This window comes from Cyclopterus lumpus, chromosome 13 (assembly GCF_009769545.1).
Source record: "Cyclopterus lumpus isolate fCycLum1 chromosome 13, fCycLum1.pri, whole genome shotgun sequence".
Taxonomy (NCBI): domain Eukaryota; kingdom Metazoa; phylum Chordata; class Actinopteri; order Perciformes; family Cyclopteridae; genus Cyclopterus; species Cyclopterus lumpus.
The window spans coordinates 759,678-773,799 of record NC_046978.1 but is presented as its reverse complement, the minus strand read 5'-3'; the positions used below and the strand labels follow the sequence as shown (position 1 = coordinate 773,799).

Sequence of the window (14,122 nt, the reverse complement as noted above, 5' to 3'; positions counted from 1 at the left end):
CAATTTCATCAAATTAAGATGGAAAAAAAGAAAACTCAAAACTAGACACAAGTGAACCACAATGGTGGACTTTACATCAGCAAATTATGTGACCGCAGCAGATTAATAGAATTGAATAGAATGCACATTTTAGAAACTATTTTAGTTTACAATATGCAAATGGAGTAAATATAACACAGAGTATTCTACTTGTGATACTGTAAGTACAATTTTAAAAAGAAATGTTTCTACTTGAGTTTGAAAGCAGGACTTGTAATGGTGTATTTTACAGAAGTCCTGCATTCAAACTGTTACTTAAGTATTATTATTATTATGATTATACATATTTGAAACAAGATGTAGCCTACATAAAGTGGCAAAAGTAAAAGTACTCATTACAGAATGGCCCCTGATAGTTGTTATTGATGCATGAACATATAAAACAGTAGGCTACGGCACAAGTCTGTAGTTGTAGTTTGTAGTCTGTAGTTGTAGTCGATGGGGGTGGAGGTCCTGTTAAGCGTGTTAAATGTAGAGTTAAAGTACAATATTTCCCTTTAGCTATGTAGTTGTGCGCAAGTAATTCTGAGAAGATGTTCCACATCAAGACTTTCTCGCGGGACTTGGAGCGCGTGAGCTCTGCGCAATGAGAACTGCGGTTACTCCGCCATTGCTGTATGAACAACTATCGGATTTGCTGTTTGGCTGTCAACAATAAACTTGCGGCGCCGGGACGCGGAGCTACGAGGTCGAGTGAAAGCTCGTCGGCCGCTCCACAAACCAGTAGTCACCCCCCGTCCCTCCCTGGAAAATACTTTCATGTGAAAACAGAGCCCACGGACGAGGCAACCATGTCCAATCTCAGCAAAAGCGGCACCAAGAAGGACACCAAAATGAGGATACGGGCCTTTCCTGTAAGTGCACGCCGCAGTAGGTGCTCTGTCCGCCCGACAGGCGGTGACTCGATCCCCGTGGTCCGGGCTGCTAGCAGCAGGCTAACCAGCTGAGCTGCAGACGTAACTCTCCGTAAACAAAGTGCAAACGGTCCAGTCGCCCCCACTCGTGGTCGGTCGGTTCGGTGGCCGTTCTGTCATTTAGCCTGCCAAGTGGGAAGTTGTATGAATCACGTGCATTGTATTTAAGGTTTAACTGCCTCTCAACTCCCCAAACGTTAGCTCGCAGATTGGATCTGTCGACACAGCCGATGCTAACTTTAGCACTGACTCTTTGACACTTGTTGTTTTGACTGTTTTTGGGTGGTTGTTTGTTTATCGAGTGCATGACGTCTTTGCCAACTGAGCTCTACATTTGACTGACTTTAGTGACATAAAAATGCCAGCTAGATTTCCAACTGTGTGCAAACCAGCGACGTTGCCACAGCTGTAGGTGGAGGCTTAAAAAACAAATGGGGTAACCCAGCGCTGGTTTTGGATCGCATTCATGGCTGGATCACGTCTGGGTTCTGTCGGTCAAAATTGTGATTTTTAGGATTCCTCTCCTTCCACCTGGCACTCCCTTTGTCTGCAAGTCGCTGATAGACCTCATTTATGAACTGACCTCATTCTGCTTAAATTAAAACAGCCCATAGGTGACTGGCTGAGTGAGACTGTTCATCAACCAGATACTTGGGTTGTTGGTCCTCTCTGAGTAGTTGAGTGGTGTCAATGTGTGCAGCAGGTGACAGTGGCCACATAGATAATAGTGTTGATTCAGAAGACCTTTGGAGACCCATGTGAAGCCTGTTGAATGTACCCCAGTCCTGACAGATGTGTTGGGAGAGCAGCATCCTGACATGCATGTGTTTGGGCTTGTCTGCTGAGAAGGAGAACACATTGTTCCTCCTCACTAGCTGTTGCCCATATACATGTTTCTCCTTTTGGCCATGTCTAAAAATATTTTTTGTAATTATAATGATGCAACACGGCTTATACTGTGCAGAAATACTTTTTTTTTGTACACACTGTTAGTAGTGGCTGGCAAATTAGAAAGTATGCTCATGCATATCCTATTGGCAAATACCAGCTTTTAAATCCCAATTTAAAAAACTTAGAAAAGTAAAGTTACACTACGTTTCAGTGCATAAGTAGCGAATAAGGACTCTACAGTCTCATGCCACATCTAGACATGTTTGGAGTTAGTGAATACGCTAATACAGAACCTCAGTTGAGTAAATGTGTAATACTAACTGACTAATCTATATAATGAAAGGGCCTTTTCATAGTGTGTGTGTGTATATATATATATATATATATATATATATATATCCCTTTTAATGTTACATCTATAACTATACTACACAGAGGTGGGAGTCTATTTGCATTGTGCTGCTATAATTAGGAGCAAGGTCCTTGGTTCTAAGCGTTGGTCTTCTCACACAAGTCGTCCCAATTCAACCCATCACTGGCTTCCTTTTGCAGATGACCATGGATGAGAAGTATGTGAACAATATCTGGGACCTTCTGAAGAATGCCATCCAGGAGATTCAGAGGAAGAACAACAGCGGCCTGAGTTTTGAGGAACTGTACAGGAACGCCTACACAATGGTGCTCCACAAACACGGAGAGAAGCTGTACACGGGCCTGCGGGAGGTCGTCACCGAACACCTCATCAACAAAGTAAGAGTTCCACAGATTCCATGCATTTGCAAAACATCAGGCAAGATGATATTTTAGATTTTGAGATTACACATACAAGGTAATTACTCAGGTTGTAAACACAGTAGTTCTACAAACTCCCCGGAAAATACCTATCTTCAGCAAGCAAATGTGCCTCTTTACTAAATCAAAGGAAATTAGAACGCACAGACAGGTGCATCTTTTCAGCTTGGTTATTTGTCAGACACTTGAAGTCAAGTGATGAGACATTGATTGCAAAATGCACTAAAACAGGCATTATGTCCCTACTTTCGTTTAAAGTATTTGCGACTGCCATTTCACTCAAGTGTATAATTGATAATTATCGGTACATACTTGTCTTTACTATGAGATGCTATGAAAATCTAAGACTAGATCTCTATTTAGAAATGCTGAAATTATAGTTTATATACTAACAGTTTGATAATCGACATGTGGATAGTTGGCACAGTAATGGGAAAAGTCAAATTTGAATCCATGTCAATGTGTCCTTGAGTAAGACGCCTAACCCCGAATTGCTCCTCATAGCTGTGTCTATGTTGCACTTTTAAATGAACTGTTCAGAAACATGTTGTTCTTTTGTTTTGCAACTTTTATTTAACAAGCGTACGTTGTTTTGTCTACAGCCTGCATACTGCACCTTTCCTTCACACCCCTCTCTTAAAGAGACAGCGCTCTCTTCCAAAGGGTCAACAAGCACTTTCCTCCCTTCACAGTTAGTGTACACCGGTGATCAACGCTCTCAAATATAGGAACAACACATGCATTAACCTAAACACACATTTAAAGTAAATTATAAAACATGGACACAGTTGTATTAAATCAGTAAGATATATGACATAACATATTTCAGAGTGCTACATCTACGGTGTATGAATGTAAGTGTCTTTGGATAAAAGCGTCAGCTGAAATGTAATGTAAACTAAATCTGTCACTGATAGATTCATAACACTGCTTAGCCTGCGTATCATCCTTGCAAAACTAAGGTAATGTCAGAAAACATGAGCTGTTACTATTCACTACCAGCCTTGTAAGGAAGTTGGGGACAAATTTACTCTTGTCTAGTGTGATGGGAGATTCCCTGTTTCTGCGAATGGCTAGAAAGTGCCTTGATTTGTGGATAGGGTCCTTGAGCTGTGATGTTGTGTTGGCTGGTCATCCGTCTGCTAAACTTTCATGAAGCTGGTTTTGCCTTGTGAAGAAATCCATTGGAAGTGAGATGGTAGACATATGTTTTCAAATTCCTGCGATGAGTTAGAGACCCCTTCAGTGAATGTTTCTCCCAGGCTGTCATTAGTTTTTTTTTTGTTGCACATAATTAGTAACAAATTACACTTGGCAATGAAATCGGTAGTGAATGCTTGTGAGCAGATACCCAATGAGCAATATTTCAGCAGCCTGCTGTTGAACGGCAGCCAGGTGGTTTAACAGCCTAATTGAATGTACATTCTCAACTTGGCAGGTTCAGTGAAGTAGGAGTCGAGGAATGTCAACTTGTGTCAATTCAAAGACGAGAGAGCCGACACCTGAGTGTTTTTATTATCTGATAATGTTCAAGATATCGGTTTTAAAGAAAGACAGTAGTAATGGTTTGCATGCAGACTAAAAATCGACCAATGCAAGCAAACTGAATTATTGAAACAACTCAAAGATAATAATTTTCTTTTACATCTCAACTTTTAAGGTATACTGTAACCCCGTTCCAATGCGTCAGTCACTCTACTTAGAGTTTGGTGTCATACATGATCTTAGGCCTAAAAATTGCATTAAGAAATCTTGAGCGAATGATTGGGGATGATACATTTCTTTGAACAATGACACGGTTTCAGTGCACACACTCTCACGGCCAGAACAGCAGGTGAATTTTGAAGCCAACATAAGAGGCGACAGATACAATTCCTATAATTTTATCTGGGCTGGGAAGGAGCTTAAACCTGCCAACCTTCGTGCATATGAAAAGCATATGAAGTCTTTCTTTTTGCAAAACTTCAGTTAGGGCCTAGTTGCAGTGGTCCATCACATCCTTCTCAATATCATATAATTAATATTAGAATGAAATTGGCCAGGTAGGTTTTCATATCCCAAAAATGTGCCTTGGTGTATGTGCAATGTACTGAGATAATATTTCAAACGTGTGTTAATGTGATGGATTGAGACAGTTGTGGAGACTTAATGTTAAAGTGTAACTTTTATATGACATTCATTAAGCAATAGTTGAATAAACATATATGCTGTAATATAGGTATTGAATAATATGATGGACCAGCTGCGTTGATTCTTTTCAGAACAGATGAAAATAAGGTTCATCTCATCAGCAACAATACTGACCTCATAATTATATGTTTATGTAAATCACGAGTGTGCATAATGAGTCTTTGATTGAAAGGCATATTCAGATTGACGGGTTTGCTTCCACCTTGCACCTCAACATTTGATCTGGCTGTGAATAAAAACAAGTTGGTGAGTCTGAAGGTTGATCATGTGTATTAGTAAGAGCAGAGGCGATAATTCATCAATTTCTGGAATGAGGAAACAGGGAGGTCGGTGTGCCCTTAAGAATCGTACTCTACAGAGACTTTTGCAATGCTGAGTCACACTGCAGTTTGACTACTATCAAGCTGTTGTAAGCCTGACTAGTGGAGAAAAGATATGAAAGAGCAAAGTAGTGTCACATTAAAAGACTGCATCAACAAGAAATCACAAAACTAAGTGTCAGCCTAATGCAAGAGCAGTTTCTCTCTTCACAAGGGAGTTTTCAAGTTGTTTCCCCTTGTCAGACGAGTATGTCCATCTCATTCATTCGTGTTTGTTTCCCCCAAAGGTACGAGAAGATGTCCTTAACTCCCTAAACAATAACTTCCTTCAGACCCTAAATCAGGCCTGGAATGACCATCAAACAGCTATGGTGATGATCAGAGACATCCTGATGTACATGGTAAGTCCCTGATGTTTTCCGGGATTGTTATTGAACACGTTTACACAGCTTAATAATATCACACATCAGTGAAGAGAACACAACGGGCTTATAAAAGTGAAGACTGATCATACGGATCATTTTTGAAAAAATCTCTTCTGGCACAGTGTTTCAGATTCAGGTGCACATGGAGATTCAATGTAGTAGAGCACTGTTATTGGCTGAGATACAACTATAACAACAATACATGCTCTACAAGTTGCCTTTATTCTATAAAATACTTAACGATTGTGATAACCACAATAAAATAAGACTTTGAAAAAAAATGGTATCAGCAACTGCAACATTGGCATAATGGCTTCTGATATGTAGGCAAATAATCAAATATGACAACTTGTGACACGATCAACCTGTATTCAAACAAACTGAAGAGGCTTTCCTCTCTTTCATAGAACATGTTTATGCAGGACTGTTATTGACAGAAATTGTGTGGAAATACACAGATTATGTTTGCGTACATATCTACACAGAAGCGCGTGCATACATTATTTGAAAATGAAACTGTTTTAAAGTGCATGTATTCAGTGTTTATATTTAATTAAACTACAGTTGAGCTTAAGGGATGACACAGAAACATATTTAACGTAGTTTAATTTTATGGGGAAGTTGCATATATTGAATGTTGTCCTTTTTGTGTGTTTGTCTCACAGGATCGGGTGTACGTACAGCAGAACAATGTAGAGAATGTCTACAACCTGGGTCTTATCATTTTTAGGGATCAAGTGGTTCGTTATGGCTGCATCAGAGACCACCTCCGACAGACCCTGCTGGACATGATCTCACGCGAGAGGAAAGGGGAGGTGGTGGACAGGTAGCCAAAGACTCAGACAGGCTTGATAGCATGACAACCTAACTTATTGCTAGTTATGTTAACAAGTTGATTTTAATTTTAGTTGCACATAAATTGGGAAGCAAATGGAATCCACATCCTTAATATTTACTCTGATAATTAACCATTACATAAACAGTAAAAGAACTATCAAGTACATTTGCTACAATTATACTTACTTTCATTGAAACAGCCTGTGAAAAAACATAGATTTAACTGAGCCTAATGTGGCGTTAGCAGCCATAATGAGCATCCAGAAATTTAGTTTAGTTTATTTATTTTATTTATTTATATATATATATTATATATACTACTATAACTCTGTAGACTCAGATACTGCCACACACTTCTAGTGGGTCTTAATTAATGTTGATGTATGATCAGTCTATTTTAAGTCATTCCTTATTTTTTTAGGGGGAAATGCTGCATATTATATACCTTTTTTTTAATATAGCATTTACTTTATTTGTCATTTCTGATTGTGCCTTTAAACTTTTGGTCTGCCTCTTTCTCTCCACCAGGGGGGCCATTAGAAATGCCTGCCAAATGTTAATGATCCTCGGCCTTGAAGGGAGATCTGTTTATGAAGAAGACTTTGAGGCACCATTCTTAGAAATGTCTGCAGAATTTTTCCAGGTTAGTGGGAACACATAATTCCTTTGACACTTGTATTTGGATCCCAATTATTTTGTCTACATTTTCCTTTTCTATAAATGAAATGCAGATGATTCTCGAAACATCTTTTGAAAGGTTTAACAACACTGTTTATACATACTGTAGTAAAGCTAGGACGGATGACCAAAATTCAACAATTTCAGAAGTTTGAAACGACAAAATGTTACGCTTTTACACTTAGATGGAGAGCCAAAAGTTCCTTGCAGAAAACAGTGCCAGTGTGTACATAAAGAAGGTTGAAGCCAGAATCAATGAGGAGATTGAGCGGGTGATGCACTGCCTGGATAAATCTACAGAAGAGCCCATTGTCAAGGTGGTGGAACGTGAGCTCATCTCCAAACACATGAAAACGATCGTAGAGATGGAGAACTCTGGCCTGGTCCACATGCTCAAAAACGGCAAGACAGACGGTAAGAGTGCTGCAGTCCTTTGCTGCTTATGCTTCATGCCTTTGCCGTTTGTAGTGAGTCATTTATTTCAATTGAATTAAAACATTTGTTAATCACAGTTATATTGTATGCCTCACTCAAAATCTGCAATGCTCTTTTAATAAACAGTGTTATTGTCACTTGCAAGAGATGTCTAGTTTCCTGGATCCGTAATGCAGTCACAAAGTTCCCCCTGCTTGCTCAGGTCACAAACAATACGAGGAATGTCATTTTGAGTATTAGATTTAGATGAAACTGGGACTGTAGTGCTGGAGCTTCTGTGATGCCTTCAGAAAATATTTTCACATTAGTACTCTCTGAGGTGTTTTAGCTTACTCTGCACAAATAAGCCTCCTTCTCAGCAGATGTCAGCTACTCGGTCCTTTCCAGTTGGTGTGAATATATTCCTAACGCGTGCTTGTGTGTATTCGTGCATATCCATCACAGATTTGGCGTGCATGTACAAGCTGTTCAGCAGGGTTCCCAATGGGCTGAAGACCATGTGTGAGTGTATGAGCTCATACCTGCGGGAGCAAGGAAAGGCACTTGTGTCGGAGGAGGGAGAGGGAAAGAACCCTGTAGACTACATCCAGGTACGACGATGGGGCATCAGGAGATTAGAGTGCAGGGATGTTATTGCTCAGTCTTGTGAATCTGCAGGAACATGTTGTCAAATTTAATTTAATTAATTTGCTGCTGCAGGAGGTAGTTCTGTTGTTACAAGCGCTCTGTAGATGCACACTTTAACCTTCTAGTGCATATATTTTAGGTGAATGAGAGAGGCCTAACCCTTGTTAGAGATCATGGAGTAATTTCTACTGGCTCTGCACACTTGAGCACACCATTGCGTGTAGAGCTCTGACCATAATGTACTTCCATAGTCTCTCAGCAGAGGATAACTGCGGTGACTCTCTGCGTTTGTGGCCACAAGGCACGATGGTCTCGGCCACACTGCCGTTGCACAGTACTAAAAAACATGTGAGGTCATTCAGGCCACTAGAGAGAAGGCACTTTATTTTAAAGGCTTGTTATTTTTGTTACTTTCAGTGTTTTTAAAGCTCCCGTGTGAAACAGTTGAGACTGGCTTTCCTCTGCTGTAGCAACTGTTGGAGCTGTAGTTACTCTGCTGAGCTACTGCAAGCTGCCATAATATCCCTCATCATCCTTGTCTCCTTTCCTGCAGGGTTTGCTGGACTTGAAGTCACGTTTCGACCGTTTCCTCCAGGAATCCTTCAATAATGACCGGCTCTTCAAGCAAACCATCGCAGGCGACTTTGAGTACTTCCTTAACCTAAACTCTCGTTCGCCTGAGTACCTCTCACTCTTCATCGATGACAAACTGAAGAAAGGAGTAAAAGGGGTAAGCCCTCCTAATGCAGAGCGTCAGGCTTACTTTTTACATGGCGCCTAACCTTTTTTATTCAGATTCTCCCCAAATCTTTCAATAATACATTTTAGGCATTAACTTTCTGCTCAGTTACCATACACATTGGTCATTTCGTAACAAATTATTTAAATGATTGAAACAGGAATAAAGGTTCAGGTAAAAAAGAAATGTTGAGTCAGATGAGGCTATCTCTGTGTTGTCACAAGGCGCCCGAAAGTAGGGGCCATTGGCCCCCGGGAATTACTGATATCTTTCAAGGTTGTGACGATGCTCGAGGATGCGAACAAGACGCAGTTTTACGCACACACACACACACACACACACACACACACCTGCCAAATGTCAGCAGGACTGGTGCAACCAATGAAAATGTTTAGTCACACTTGTCAGATCTTTAGCAACAATCTGGAGACCTGCTTTAATGGACACAACACAGATGTTTCTGTCCTGCTTATTCAGGATTTGATACCACACTGCAACCTTAAAACATTTTTATTTCTTGCCAAACCGTGTACCACCCGAACAAGTAATGCTATTATTGCCATATTATTTCTAAGAAGCAGGAAATATCCTAATCATTCGTAATGTTTAACCCACTGGAGTTGCTTGCTCTGTATCCAATGGTTAATCAGATTATTCACTCTGTTTATGACCATCGCATGTAATCGGGATCATTTTGTTTTTTGTCCAGTTGACAGAGCAGGAGGTGGAGTCCATTCTGGACAAGGCCATGGTGTTGTTCCGCTTCATGCAGGAGAAGGACGTGTTTGAGAGGTACTACAAGCAGCACCTTGCACGCAGGCTGCTCACCAACAAGAGTGTCTCTGATGACTCTGAGAAGAACATGATCTCAAAGCTTAAGGTGAGCAGGCATAACCAAGTTGTATGTATGGAGTAAAAGAATGAGATTTCGGTCAGGATTTTACATTAATGAGAAAACCTGCAGCATCTACTTATGGAGATACTTATCTAGATCAAATGATTTATAGAAAAAAAAAAATTTCCTGTGCTTTTATTACTTAGAAATGTAGTGATCTTGCCGATGGCTATAGAGATATATGAACCCTTATGGGAGGGACTTGAATAAGTAAATGTCCTTATCTGGTCTTTTGTTGCTCAGACTGAGTGCGGCTGTCAGTTCACCTCTAAACTGGAGGGCATGTTCCGGGATATGAGCATCTCCAACACCACCATGGATGAGTTTAGACAACATCTACAGACAACGGGGGTAAGCTGCACGCCACAACTCATTCTGTCAAAAATAATGAGCCAATTTGCTACCTGTAATCTGTGCATGGCTGCCTGACTAACGGAGCATTGCTGCGTTGCTCAGTTACATAAGAACAATTATGCACCAAACAATCTATGTCCTTGGAATACATGGTGCTAATTTAAGTCTTGGTTACATGGCTTTTTGTCACCAGAGTCATTGTCATTGTAGTTTGCTAAAGCATGCAGTAATTATTTGTGTGCTTTTCCTCAAAGTTCTTTTATACTTATTTTTCCAAATTAATCTAAATTATAGTCTTATGAACTTTTAAGAGGTTTGGAATTTGGTAGAATGCAACACAGGGATCGGTTTCAGATAATCGGTAAATGCACATTCTTTGTCATTAGCTTGTTATTTTTCATATTTTATTCCGACCTGTTTCTAACCTCATTGCACCAATACAAACCAGTGTGTAATTACCTCAGCGTAGACGGAAACTTGATTGTGCGACTTGTGTTTTTCTAACTTCAGGTGTCACTTGGAGGCGTTGACCTCACTGTCAGAGTCCTGACCACGGGATATTGGCCAACACAATCAGCAACACCAAAGTGCAACATCCCACCTTCACCGCGACATGCATTTGAAGTATTTAGACGGTCAGTTATATATTAGGAGTTTTTTGCTGTTATGTGTGAATGGTTTCATAACAGCACTTTGTTTTTAGAAAAGGCGTTTCTCAAATGTGTGATCCAAAAGAGTCTCACTAAGCCACATTATGTGTTGTTACTATTGGAAGCAAAATGTTTTCAGTTCCTGACCATTTCTTGACAATATAAGCTTGTGTGTATTCCTAGAAATAGAATTATCATATTTCTAGCATCATTGATGGCGTGCTGTATTGTCATGGTCTTCTCCCAGAACCTGTTACAGAAAGTTGTAACACTTCATTTGGATTAATTATGCTACATTGCTCTGTTTGTAGGTTTTATCTTGGTAAGCACAGCGGCAGACAGCTCACACTGCAGCACCATATGGGCTCTGCAGATCTAAACGCCACCTTCCACGGTACCATCAAAAAGGTACGTGCCACCGTAAAATGTAAGATCAGGACATTTCTAAAATACTATATGCTGTGATTATACCATAGACAGATTACAGATATTGTTGATTGTATGTGTTTTACAATCACAATAAATCCATCTATCATGTGATAAAAACACAATAAAACAAGGGGACTTAGTTTGCCATGCATTGCCAATAGGGAAGTCTCATTTTCCAAGGTTTTGTTTCTAAAGATTAGAGGTCTGAAAATGTGTTTCATGTTCAAATTGTGATACTTTTTAAATGTACTGCTGAAAATATGTTTTTTTTTTGGGCTGAGTAATGGGCTCAGCTAAATGATATTAATAATTGTAAAAACACTTTCAAGTAGTTGTGATACTTTTTTATTTGAGCAACATGTAAATCTACAATCTACTACTTTCAATAACAGAAAACATGATTTCTTGTAAAAGGGGATTCTGAATCATGTTCTTAGATTTTGATCTTTCGTCCCAACTTATCAAAAGGAGGATGGGTCAGAGGTTGGAGTGGGAGGAGCCCAGGTTACTGGCTCTAACACCAGGAAGCACATCCTACAGGTCTCCACTTTTCAGATGACTATCCTCATGCTTTTCAACAGTCGAGACAAATCCATCTTTGAGGTACACATTGATGTCTTACTGCCCTACACAATATAACGGTATGTTACGGTCCCCTGGTTTGACCGAAACAATTAACCGTGCCAAGAAAGACAAACATCGTGTTGATTGATAGTGGACAATTTCTGCAGGAAAAATAATAAGTAATACGAGTTTCAGATTCATGCTTTTCTCCCCCCAGTTATGTCTTGCTTAATGTTTTATCTTGATCCCAACTTTGATCCTTCAACCCTGTAGGAGATCCAGCAAGAGACGGACATCCCAGAAAGGGAGCTGGTGCGAGCGCTACAGTCTCTGGCTTGTGGGAAGCCCACTCAGAGAGTTCTCACCAAGGAGCCCAAGTCCAAGGAGATCGAGAATGGCCATGTGTTTACAGTCAATGACCAGTTTACCTCCAAACTTCACCGTGTCAAAATTCAGACAGGTACACAAAATCATGATGTTTCCTTAAGACTTACAGTAACAGAAAATGGAACAAAACCAAATTATTTTAACGTATTTGGGAAAAGTATATGTATGCCTTCAATCACAGTACTTGTCTTTTGCATATATTTTCTTTTTGTTATGCACCACCTAGTGGCTGCAAAACAAGGGGAGTCAGACCCCGAGAGGAAGGAGACACGACAGAAAGTGGACGACGACAGGAAGCACGAGATCGAAGCTGCCATCGTCCGCATCATGAAGTCCAGAAAGAAGATGCAGCACAATGTTCTAGTAGCAGAGGTCAGTCGGCTGAACTGGTTGCATTTGCACTGTTGCTTCCTTCCCATCAAGGAAACATGCACAACTTTTCCACAGTATTGGCCAGTACAAAATTGTAAAAGAACAGAAAATGAAAGCAAAATATGTAAAACAATGTGATCCTCATGGTGATAAAATGAGTAGCGGTGATGATGGTCATAGGATGAAGAGTATGATGTACTGATTTGTTATTGTTTTTGGTGTCTCCACAGGTCACGCAGCAGTTGCGCTCACGATTCCTTCCTAGTCCTGTAGTCATCAAGAAGCGCATTGAAGGACTCATTGAGAGGGAATATTTGGCACGAACACCGGAGGACCGCAAAGTGTACACTTATGTAGCATAAAACACGTGATTTCAATGAAAGCTAACATCGAGTTGAGACAAACTGAGAGCCTTGTTTTTTGTGGACTGCTATGCGTTTGAATGAACTTGGAAGTGCTTTCATCATTGATTCTGGGAAACACTGGGAAGCTTAACTTTTCTTCCATAAAAATGTGTAACGAGTGCAAAAGATGGGGATGTTTTCTGGCAATATTAGATTTCTTCTGCTGAGAGAAATGAAAGGAGGGGATCTAGTTTTGTACAAAACCATGTTTCTTGTGGCCTTTGGAGAGAATTGGGTGAGCCTGTTTGCCAATTAACTATGTGCTGTTGAGAACAAGCGTGAACATGTTAGAGCAAACATGCAGCTAAATGGAGACCAAGAAAACATTTGAATTCACACCCCCGTTTTAAATGTCGATGTTAATGTGTTATGTTTGTTTTTTGTGGCACATTGATGGCTGTATGTGTGAACCGACACTCTTGGCCTTCTCCTCCTAGAGGATTTTAAATTTAAAGAAGTGAACAAAGTGTTAACTGGTACAGACCTGGTTTACAACTGCAGTAAAATACATTTTGAGTACTGGAGAAAACATGAAAAGTGCTTAATTTATGTTCAAAATCTGTCTGTTTTTATGAGGTTGTTTTAATGTCTAATAAGAATTAAGTGCACCTATATTCAAAGCCGTTTTCTATATTTGGTCCAGGTCTGTACTAGTGATTAGAGAGATCAAGAGCTGTACCTTCACAGCATGCTTTTATCTAACGGATCAATCAGGGGAATAAGACAAAAGCTCGATAAATGGTGTTTGGTCTCTCATGACACATTCTTTACTTCAGGCCCGTTGTAAGATCGGCCAAAAAAAACTGTCTCCTCTCTTTGAACGGAAGATTCCTTGTGGTGCAGATTTCAAAGAGATTTTTTTGCATTTTCGGACAGGTGGAGCCAGTCTAGCACCATGTTCTAATGTGTACAAATTGTAAAATAATTATTGTACTCACTGCAAAGGTGGAATGTACAGGGCCTTGTTTTCATCATAGTAAATGTAGAATAAAAAAATGAAGGGGTGGGTTTTCCTTTTTCTTTTTTTTACATCTTTCCTGTGAAGGCCCTGGCAAGTCATAATTATTATTATTAATATTAAAAATAATACATTTTATTTGGAGGCGCCTTTCAAGTCACCCAAGGTCACCTTACAATAAAATAATACAGGATAAAAGATAAAAGCATAATTACTTGCGAC

At 39.9% G+C, this 14,122-nt stretch overlaps 1 protein-coding gene across 2 annotated transcripts; it reads left to right on the top strand.

Annotated features, from left to right (window-relative positions):
* The first annotated feature begins 623 nt into the window (after nucleotides 1–623).
* cul3b (cullin 3b) lies at nucleotides 624–13,946 on the top strand. Of its 2 annotated transcripts, none has more exons than XM_034548449.1 (16): nucleotides 624–893; nucleotides 2,397–2,594; nucleotides 5,434–5,547; nucleotides 6,237–6,397; nucleotides 6,937–7,051; nucleotides 7,272–7,500; nucleotides 7,966–8,111; nucleotides 8,702–8,878; nucleotides 9,597–9,767; nucleotides 10,026–10,133; nucleotides 10,647–10,771; nucleotides 11,098–11,194; nucleotides 11,687–11,818; nucleotides 12,053–12,239; nucleotides 12,393–12,538; nucleotides 12,769–13,946. In XM_034548449.1, the coding sequence occupies exons 1-16, from the start codon at nucleotides 657–659 to the stop codon at nucleotides 12,898–12,900; spliced, it is 2,475 nt and encodes an 824-aa protein (XP_034404340.1). In that variant the 5' UTR covers nucleotides 624–656; the 3' UTR covers nucleotides 12,901–13,946. The 2 variants fall into 2 exon arrangements, with proteins under 2 accessions (XP_034404340.1, XP_034404339.1); XM_034548448.1 differs by having other exon boundaries at nucleotides 11,684–11,818.
* Nucleotides 13,947–14,122: the final 176 nt, after the last annotated feature.